The sequence below is a fragment of the Nannospalax galili genome, unplaced genomic scaffold (genome assembly GCF_000622305.1).
Source record: "Nannospalax galili isolate Female #2095 unplaced genomic scaffold, S.galili_v1.0 scaffold113, whole genome shotgun sequence".
Taxonomy (NCBI): domain Eukaryota; kingdom Metazoa; phylum Chordata; class Mammalia; order Rodentia; family Spalacidae; genus Nannospalax; species Nannospalax galili.
The window spans coordinates 6,466,521-6,476,489 of record NW_008335444.1 but is presented as its reverse complement, the minus strand read 5'-3'; the positions used below and the strand labels follow the sequence as shown (position 1 = coordinate 6,476,489).

General features: G+C 52.1%; 2 protein-coding genes across 7 annotated transcripts in view; one reads left to right on the top strand and one right to left on the bottom strand.

The window, feature by feature from the left end:
- Window positions 1-6,421, top strand: part of Mybph (myosin binding protein H) — an 8,599-nt gene extending 2,178 nt beyond the window's left edge. Inside the window, exons 4-11 of one of the 3 annotated variants that reach the window (XM_008830349.2) lie at window positions 2,013-2,101; window positions 2,388-2,583; window positions 2,770-2,909; window positions 3,416-3,575; window positions 4,668-4,804; window positions 4,917-5,103; window positions 5,383-5,434; window positions 5,908-6,421. In XM_008830349.2, coding sequence (XP_008828571.1) covers window positions 2,013-2,101; window positions 2,388-2,583; window positions 2,770-2,909; window positions 3,416-3,575; window positions 4,668-4,804; window positions 4,917-5,103; window positions 5,383-5,399 — 926 coding nt within the window. In that variant the 3' untranslated portion in view covers window positions 5,400-5,434; window positions 5,908-6,421. Of the gene's footprint in view, window positions 1-2,012; window positions 2,102-2,387; window positions 2,584-2,769; window positions 2,910-3,415; window positions 3,576-4,667; window positions 4,805-4,916 lie in introns of all 3 variants that reach the window. The other 2 variants (XM_029562183.1, XM_008830348.3) reach the window with 2 other exon arrangements.
- Window positions 1-9,969, bottom strand: part of Adora1 (adenosine A1 receptor) — a 68,283-nt gene that overhangs the window by 25,651 nt on the left and 32,663 nt on the right. For 2 of the 4 annotated variants that reach the window (XM_008830351.3, XM_008830350.3), the window contains one exon: window positions 6,539-8,520. In XM_008830351.3, coding sequence (XP_008828573.1) covers window positions 7,881-8,520 — 640 coding nt within the window. In that variant the 3' untranslated portion in view covers window positions 6,539-7,880. Of the gene's footprint in view, window positions 1-6,538; window positions 8,521-9,969 lie in introns of those variants that run through there. The other 2 variants (XR_607177.3, XR_607178.3) reach the window with 2 other exon arrangements.

Genomic DNA, 9,969 nt, shown 5'->3' with positions numbered 1-9,969 from the left:
TTTAACCACTTAGTCAGAGCCCTGTCCCCCACCTCTTGTCTGTGTGTGTGTGTGTGTGTGTGTGTGTGTGTGTGTGTGTGTGTATGTTTTGTATTTCCTAATGCTTGGGCTCCAAGTTCTTCATTGGTTCTAGAACATAGAGAAGGCCTGCTTACCCCCTGGTCTACTCTGGCCCCAGTAGGAAGAAGGAGCTCTACAAGGCCCATGAAGTCTTCTCCATCCCCAAAGGGCAGTATCTCTCTGCGGACCTAGAGGCCAGCTGCTGTCCCTGTTGCTAATATTCTATTTGCAGGGTACATTAGCCCCTCCCACAGCTGATCAGGTTTCAGACTGTTAATGACAGTGAGTCATTTGGTCTGATCTTAGGTGTCTGGGGACAGCACAGGGCCCCAGGGTGAAGAGAGACACAGGCAAGCAGGTGGTCTGAGGCCCTTCATCTTCCTTCTTGTTCCTCCACTGGGAGATGGGTGTTTACTAGTGGAGGCTGGAGGCAGAACCCTACAGTTCTAGGCACCTAGGAAGAGAGGGTATTACAGTCATAGGAGGAGTCAAGTTTGGATTAAAGAAACACACAGGGGAGCTCAGAACCATAGACTGTTATATGCCTAAACCAGGCAAATCCCAAAGGGCCCAGGGACTCCCACAAAGTCACCTAGTCTCTCAGTAGTGATCCCAGATTCTAATGCCCACACAAGGCTGTTCATGACCACCACACTGCTAAACATCTGTTTTGGGGGTTTTCAAAATCCTAAGACATTACCAGCCTTTGAGTCTGGGTGAGATGGCCCCATGTGGCAACTGCAAGATGGTCATGCTGACCCCAGTCTAGAGGTGCCAGGAAGTCCTCCTGGTTGGGAGAGTCTCAACTTTCCCTCATGGCCCCAAGGAGCTCAGACTATGAGATGCCTCTGAGGCCTAGTGTTGAAGGAACAAATCAGACTCAGCACCCACCTCTCCATTAAAATTCCTCTGGCAGGAGAGAAGGGGATTTCCTGGAGAGAAAAGAGGGAGGAGGCCATGAATAAGTGAGGAACAGCCGGACCTCTCAGGACAGGGCAAGGTAGAGTGGAGGTCCAGGATCCTCAGCCACTCAGCTGTCCCTTCCCAGCCACCTGGAGCTGCCAGGCATTCCTGGCTCCCTGGAGCATTCCAAGCCTTGATGCTCCCAAGCCAAGTGCCTGCTCAGCTAATCCTTGGAGACACAGTGTTCCTTCTCACTGTCTCCTCCTACATGCCACTGACCAACTGCTGCCACCTGTTTGTTGCTGAGGAGGCTTCGTCCCAGCCCTAGCACCATCCCCCTAGGACAGTAACAACAGCTGCTGCAGTTTCCCTTGGAATGTGCAGTGGCATGTGATTAGGCCATGGTCAGGAAAGCAGTTCCCTACCAGAGTGGGAGACTGACCACAGACTTCGGGAAGGACTTGCCACCATGACAATGGAATACCAAGAGGGCTGACTGGGGAAGAGGCATACCTACTATGGTCTAAATTAAGCAAAGACAGATCCTAATCCTCCCCATGGGGCCTAGAGGCAGAAGCCTGGGTCAGCCAGATATCTCATTCTCTGAAAGTCCTGGGCTTGTAGGGTGTGCATACACTGTTTCCCTCTCCAGGCACCCAGGCTGACAGGTGCAGAGGCTGCCTCCCTCTAGGGGGAGACAGAGAGCCAGTTGGGCCCATCTGGAGCTTGAGAATGCCTGGGCCAAGGGGCAAATCCCAGTCTGGCAAGGTTGAGGTGCCAAGGGAGTGCCCGAGATGCCAACCAGTTTACACCGCAGAGGCCCTGACCTCGCTGGAGCCTCTCAGCTCTCCAAGGGCTTCAGGGATTTGGGCCCCTCCATCTGAGCAGTGAGAGCTTTGCCCTCCCAGCAAAGAGGCAGCCCAACCTAGTGGGAATACACTAGAAACCATTCTGCCTGGTCAGAAACCTCTCTTACTGCCTCCTTCTCTGGCCTCAGAAGCCCCTCTGAGCTATTCCACTGCTAAGTCTAGGCACTTGCTTTCATGCAGAAGCCCCCAAGATCCGTGTTCCCCGCCACCTCCGTCAGACCTACATCCGCCAGGTGGGAGAGCCAGTCAACCTGCAAATCCCCTTCCAGGTAGGTATGCCTTACCTGGAAGAAAGCCAGGGGAATTCAGGAAATGCCAGGATCCCCTCAGGGGTCTGTCTGGGACCCATACAGAGGGCCTCATCCTTCCGGTTATGCACTGTGATTGTCCTGCTGTGGATAGGCAGGTAGCACCCATGACAGGCCAAATACTAGCAGACATGGCTCTGGCAATAATGTAGGGCCAACAAGGCAGGTTTCCCCAGTCACAACTAGAGTGGCAGCTATGGGGTGCTAGCACTCTTCTGCACTTGCTCCAAGGGTCCTTCTCTATCAGGCGAAGCCTAAGCCACAGGCCACTTGGACCCACAATGGCCAGGCCCTGGATACCCAGCGGGTGAATGTGCGCAGCGGGGACCAGGACACCATCCTCTTCATCCGTTCGGCTCAGCGCTCAGACTCAGGCCACTATGAGCTCACTGTGCATCTGGAAGGCTTGGAAGCCAAGGCCACCATTGACATCCTGGTGATTGGTACATGGCCAGGGGAAAGGGAGCTGCCTCACCAGGGTTTCAGATCCCTTGTCCCCCACCTCCTCTCCCAGAGCTGATGGAGGGTGAGGGTGGGCTAAGGAAGCATGACAAGTGCCAAGTCTTGGGCATGGGAACTTTGTGGCAGGCCAACATTCCTTCACTTTCTTTCACAATATGGTCCTACAGAGAAGCCTGGACCCCCAAGCAGTATCAAGATATTGGATGTCTGGGGTTGTAATGCTGCCCTTGAGTGGACTCCACCCCAGGACACAGGCAACACAGAGCTCCTGGGATATACAGTGCAGAAGGCAGACAAGAAGACAGGGGTGAGGCTGGCTGGGGCACAATGGAGGTGGGGAGGAAGTGGTCATCCCACTAAGAGGCTTTGGGTGGAAATGTAGTCCAACTAGTGCTGACTCCTTGTGTGGTCCTGGGCAAGCCTCTGCAGGCTATACCTCAATCTGCAGGGTGCATGGCACTGGGTTGCTCTGGAACTGTCTTGTTATCTAAATAAATCATTTGGGAATCTGCTAAATGTAGATTCTGATTCAGGAAGTTGGGGCTGGGGGCTGGGACTGTCTAGGTGATTTGAGGTTTCACATCTGCCAGTCACATTTTGAGTAGTGAGGCTCTAGAATCCTGAGGACCAGAGCACCCAGGAGAGTGACCCAGGAGGCCCTTCTGCCACTTCTAAGCCCCTCATGCCCAAAGCTGGATGGTTCAGCCTCTCAAGGCTGGGGCATGAAATGAGTCCCCAGAGGGAGCTTCAGGGTAAGCAGGAAGGGCAAGAACTGGGTAAGAGCTGAGGGTGACCCAGCCGAGGTCCATGCAGCAATGGTTCACAGTGTTGGAACGCTACCATCCCACCACCTGCACCATCTCCGATCTCATCATTGGCAATTCCTACTCCTTCCGGGTCTTCTCAGAAAACCTGTGTGGCCTCAGTGACTCAGCCATCACCACCAAGGAGCTGGCTCACATCCGGAAGACAGGTAGGTGGGTTTGAGCTCGGACAGGAAACTGAATCAGGGACAGTGAACCAACGTCTGTCTCCATGGTCTTCTCAGTGTCCCTACATGCCTCCCTGAGTTTCTCCTCCTCAGTCACTGCTCCTGGAACATTTGCTGCCCTCCTCCCACTCCATAGCTATGTGTGAGCATATGTGCAAGTGTGTATACACACACGGATGCGGAGTGACTGTAAATAACCAGTTTGGCTGATTGATCTTAGCAAACATCAGAGCAAAGCCATGCAAATGAGCAGTGCCCCTCAGGAGACTGTGTGCTTGTTCTAAAGATGACTGCAGCTGCTAACATCCCAGCAATCACTGGAGCATGTGTGCAGTGTGCCCAGGGCCTCTCCTGAAGGCCAACCCTGAAGGATACATGACAGGTTGACTCGTGAGTCTTTAAAAGCAGAGACTACTCCACCTAAAGAGAACACCACAAAGACGGGTGAGAGAAGTGCGGTAGTTACTTTCCAGTGCGCCTTACTCTCTGGGCCAAATGTTAAACTTCAGGCCTCCTCCTTGTCCCCCTGACTGCCCTAGGCCCTCCCTCATACTGACCCTGGAAGCGTTTTTTGTTATTATTTTTTAAATTGCATTTATTTGTGTGCGCATGCGCACGTACACACATTCCATGACACACATGTGGAGGTCAGAAGACAGCTTGTGGGAGTCAGTTCTCGCCTTCTACCATGTGGGTCCCAGAGACTGAATTCAGGTTGTCAACCTTGGTGGCAAGAACCCTTACTCACTGAGCATCTTGCCAGCTCTAGAAACCACACTCTTTAACATCAGCCGGAGTAGCACAGTAGTAAGAATTCTCTGTTTAAAACTGGTCAGGTCTCAAACACAGAAATGAAATTTGGAATCCAGCTTCTGCCTTACTCCTCTGTAGCTCTGCTCCTCACTGCTCACCCCTGACCTGTCTCAGCTGTGCTCAGCTATGCTTTCTGTGGTCTCTGACATTCTCCAACTTTCCACACATTGACCCAAGCCAGGCTTTCCAAAGTTTAGGGTTGAGGTCAGTCTTCTGAAGCCTCCTTTGCTCATATAATCTTTAATTCTCCCATGAACCCAGATATTGCTGCCAAACCTAAAGGGTTCATTGAGCGAGACTTCTCAGAAGCCCCCTCATTCACCCAGCCCCTGGCTGACCACACCTCTACCCCTGGCTACAGTACTCAGCTGTTCTGCAGCGTTCGAGCATCACCTAAGGTAAGGGGCCCCAGGCCAGTGGGGACAGGTAGAGGCAGCAGAGTTGAGAATGTCCCATAAGAGCCAGTCCTGGTCCATAACTTCACCACCCTTCATCTGACCATGCCTCCAGCCCAAGATCATCTGGATGAAAAACAAGATGGACATCCAGGGCGACCCCAAGTACCGTGCTGTTTCTGAGCAAGGGGTCTGTACCCTGGAGATCCGGAAGCCCAGCCCCTTTGATTCTGGGGTCTACACCTGCAAGGCCATCAATGTGCTAGGGGAGGCCTCTGTGGATTGCCGGCTGGAGGTCAAAGGTAGGGGTGTGAGCAGGGTTGCTCCATAGTGCCTTGCCATGGGTGGGCAGAGAGAACCCCCTCTCTGGAGCTGGACTAGATGTAATTGAGAGTTGAAAACTGAAGCAGGAGATGAGGGGTAGGGAGAATTGAGGGCAACTTATGTGAATGACTTTCCAAGTGGGAAGATGTTCCCATGGAGGGCTGGGGGTAGGTGGGAAGGTAAAGGATCATTTGACTTGAACCCCCCCTGCTCTCTCCCGTCTTCCCCCAAGCTCTAACCTATAGGATCTCTTTCAGCCTCTGCCACACACTGAAGAGCATCATGGGCAGAGACTAGATAAGGAGACAGGTAAATGGCTGAACACCCCTTAGCTACCTCTAGTGGGAGCACAGTAGCAGAAAGCAGGCTGGGAGCAGAGGGGTGGAATGGGGAGGGAAGGCAGTAGACAAATCTAAGTACAGTTTTGTAGTTGTAGGCCACTAACATGCATGTTAAGTCACATAAAGACATCGCAGGGCTGGGCCATGATGGTAAGGCCTGGAAGGGAGTGGTGTGCTTGGTGGTCACAAGACAGGGATCTATTCCTAGCTTTGAGTGACTGTAAACATGGGCATTCTCTTTGAACCTATTTCTTCATTAGAAAAGTAGGGACACAGCCCCTGCCTTGTCTCCCTCACCTGGTGGTTCTGAGATTCTGGATAAACTAGGAAGTTTCTAGATCTTCAGTGGGCAAAGCTCAGCACTGGGCATTGAGCCTAGGGAAGGACAGTGATGGAAAGAGGTAGCTCTCTACCCCTGTCCCCTACCATCTCTTCTGGCAGCTTGGTCACACACCAGGGCTCAGAAGTACATTCTCTGCCGGGTCCTACAGGCCTGATGATCAAGTCCCCTCAACCCAAAATGTCTCCATGGATACTCAAGACCTGCATTTCCATAGGAACAGCTAAAGAACTGCCTCTGGTACCTGATGACTTCTCTCCATCAGAGTCTGGAGTTCAGACCCAGGAGTGGGCTTGGCAGGCCCCAGGCCAGACCTTGTGGGTGCAAGAGGGCCCCAAAGATGCAGAGACTGGTGGCCCCTGCGGAGTTGTGCACTGAGTGAGAAGTATTCAAATAAAGGTGTGTGGTGTTACAGCACGGGGCTTCTGTGGCAGCAAATGTTCTGGTAAGTGAGAAGAGACTATGTCACCATGAGGAAAGTACCAAAAGGAAGGGTCCCATGATGACACAGGGCATTTTCTGGACATGTATATGTTCAGGATCTTGCTGTCTGATTCATGATGTGCTATCACAAGTGTGTAACTATAGCAACAGACACACCATGTCTGGAAACTTTCTTGCTCCATCTGCCTCCACACCTCCTTTCCTAGCTTCTCCCCGACCATCACCATTGCATATTCTCAGCTGAGGTGGTCTAGCTGCCCTCTGACAGTCAGTGATCCACTCTCCACAGGGGTTCACAGTCTTTTATTAGACACATGGGCCTCCTTAAGAGCTAGGGACATCCTACCTCTGACCAAGGGAAGAGCCTGAAATCAAGAACTGGAGTCAATATTCACACTCAGAACCTGTTACCCTCCCCTGCTTGCCTCCCACACAGGGTAAAAAACAAACAGACAACCCCCGACCTCCCAGCTCAGCAGGGGGTGGTCCTAGCCCAGACCCCTAAAGGCCTAGACTGTATTAGCAACAAAGCCTCTGAAAACTAAGCTAAATGCCCGAAGGAGCATCCGAAGTGTTTAAATGCTGGTGAGGCAATCCTTCATGCCCCCAGGAGAGTGGTCTTCTCTGACCTGGTCTACTATACCCCTACAAGTGCCTATAGTCAGCCGGATCCTCTTGGCTGCTTTCCTTATCTTCCTCCCCACAAACTCAGAATGCACCCAAGGGCTGGCCTGCCTAGGGCTCTCCTCTCACAGGACCAGCAGCAGAAATGGTGTCACCCAGGAGAGTTCAGATCTGTCATTGAGAGTTGGTGAAATTTGGTGGCCCAGATGACAGAAAGTTACACCAGAGGCTTCCAGAAGTCCAAGGCAAGAAGGGCTCAGTACTGCCCTCTGGTGCTGTGTGAGGCCAGTACCTACGGCACCATGCTCATTTCCAGGTCTCAGAGACCCGCTGGGAGTCCAGGGCTGTAAATAAAGCAAACGTGAGAAAGGATCTCTGGATCTACTCTTTTTGCCTCTCTCAAGATTAACACCAGGCTTTTTAGGGCAAGGGCAGCAGGCATCATAGTACCTGTATGGCCTGGGTCACAAAATCCTTGCTACCTTCTACAGAACAGGAGAGAAAGCAAAGCCAGGACATCTCCCATTTCTCTCCATCCATCTACCTTTGAGGGGGTCTTCACCTCTCCTTGAACTTGGTCCCTTAGGCCAACAACCCCTAAGAATAGTAGGCTCCCCTGTCTGGATGCAAGAGACAGAGCATTCTATCCCCAAAGGCTCCTTCACAGTTAAGTAGGACCCCAGGGTCTGCACAGCCCCAAAGCTCTGAACTACTCAGGACAGCCAGAAAGGAGGTACTCAAGACACCTCTCTCACCTCTGGATACCCCGTTCCTTGCCATGGCCTGCCCTCCCAAGCCTCTTCCAGGTCTCCAAGGTGCAAGGTGGTTGGATCCTTGTGGAAGGGCCCCTATTCCATGTATCTCTTCAGAGCCCCATCCCCTAGTGCCTGTAGCACCCACAGCCCACAGCCCAGCTGGGGAAGCTCAGGAAGAGCAGTGGAACAGCGAGGATATGAAGGCTGGGTCCAGAGCTGTCGGCTGTGGGCTGGTGAGAGCACAAGGCAGTCTAGTCATCAACCTTCTCCTCAGGGAGGTCGTCATCAATGGGAGGCTTGGGCTGGCAGCGGAAATGGTCATTCCAAATCTTCAGGAAGGTGACCCGGAACTTGTGGATGCGGAACGCATAGACGATGGGGTTCATGGCTGAGTTGCCATGTGTGAGGAAGATGGCAATGTAGATGAGGATACTGGGCTTGTGGCAGGTGGGGCAAAAGAGGGTGATGCAGTTCAAGATGTGTAGAGGCAGCCAGCTGAGGGCAAAGAGGAAGAGGATGAGGGCCAGTGATTTGGCAATCTTCAGCTCTTTGCCGTAGTACTTCTGTGGGTCACCAGAGGAGGCTGATACCTTTTTGTTGAGCTGCTTGCGGATCAAGTAGAAGACCTCCAGGTAGATGAGGACCATGAGGAGCAGTGGTGGCAGCACCCAGACGAAGAAGTTGAAGTAGACCATGTATTCCATGCTGATAACTTTCTCGAACTCACATTTGATCACAGGCTCCCCCACGCTGCCGTTGGCCACCCAGTCTTGCTCCACAACACTCAGGTTGTTCCAGCCAAACATAGGTGTCAGGCCTACCACGAGGGAGAGAATCCAGCAGCCGGCAATGGCCACAGCTGCCCTCCGCTGAGTCACCACCGTCTTGTACCTGCAGGGGAGTAGGGCAAGATGTGAGAAGTGGCCACTTAGCTGCATAAGGGCCCTTGGAGGCTCACCCACCCCTAGGAAGCTCTAAGAGGAGACTTCTGTCCTTCCAAGACCATTAGTCCAAGGGCCTAATCTTTAGGATCTGGGATTTATGACAGAGTTTGCAAAATCCGGCTCATTTCTCCTGGGGCACAGGGAGGGAATCCTGACTAATGATAAAAATAGCATAAAATAACAGGACCTCTTTTAAGAGTTTTAAGCAAATGACTCAAGTGCAACTCAATCACTTGTGCCCTCTGTGACCTCCGTGGTTTCTGGCTTTTGAATTGAGGCAGCTCTGGGAGGTGTAAATGCATTGGCAGAATAAGGACAGCCCATTTGACAGAGGAGCAGACCAGTGGAAAGGGGTCATGAAGTCTGCCCAAAGGCACAAGAAAGCTGACAACACTGTCCTGTGCTTCCTAACATGTCTTCACCCCCAGACAGCCAGGTGCTGAATGAGTCTACATGGCCCACACCAGGCCTCCTTCTTCTAGTCCTGACCCACTTTGCTCTCAACACCCCATCTCCTGCCTCCTTGACTTCCCATTTCCTTTCCAGTCATTGCATAGGTTGGTCTTAAGGACCAGCTTGGCAATGTTCAACTAATGGGGACTGGGGAACTGGTTCTCAGGAAAGAAAGCCCAGTGTTCTCTGAGCATCTGCTAGCACTTCATACTTTCACTCATTCACCCATTGTGTGTACTCGATTGGATCAAACCATTCATCAAAGGCTTTCTGTACTAAGCAGTGATCTCTGTGCTGTGAATAAGATAAAAGATCTCTGCTTCTATGTAGTTCACATGTTGAGTGAAGAGACCAATAACATAAAAGTAAGGAGATAAGATCACTATACTGTGATATGCCCCTTAAAGGAAACAAGCAGGATGATGTCAAGAGAGAGTTTTTCTGACCTTTTCTGTGTCTGCAGACACAGAAGATAATCACACAGGAGGCAAGGCTACCCATAGGACAGAGGTGGTAGCCCTGCCCCACCACAGGGTTGAGAGCTTTACTATCCCAGGGGGCTTCCCGCTTCCCTTGAAATCAAGCTAGCCAGCAGCCAGCCATATTGTCCTCTGCCCACACACTGGCCTTGGAAAGAGTCCCAAGAGCTGGGCTTAGCTCTATTCCAAGGAGCTGGCAGAGCAGCCGAAGCTTGCCCAGTTGTTTTTTTCCAATGCAGTTTCTGAAAGGGATGGAGTGCGCTCCTCAGCACTGGGCTGTGGAAGAGGGCTTCTGACTCTGTTTCCTTCTGTCCTGTGCCTTCAGGATTCACAGCTTTCTCCTGTTCAGTGATGATGGGCTCCATCCACCAATGCCCACCTGCTCCTTACAAGCTATAGAGATGAGAAGGGGGCAACTGGGAAGATGGGAGGAAACAGATGTCCCTTCCCAGACCTACCCCTAC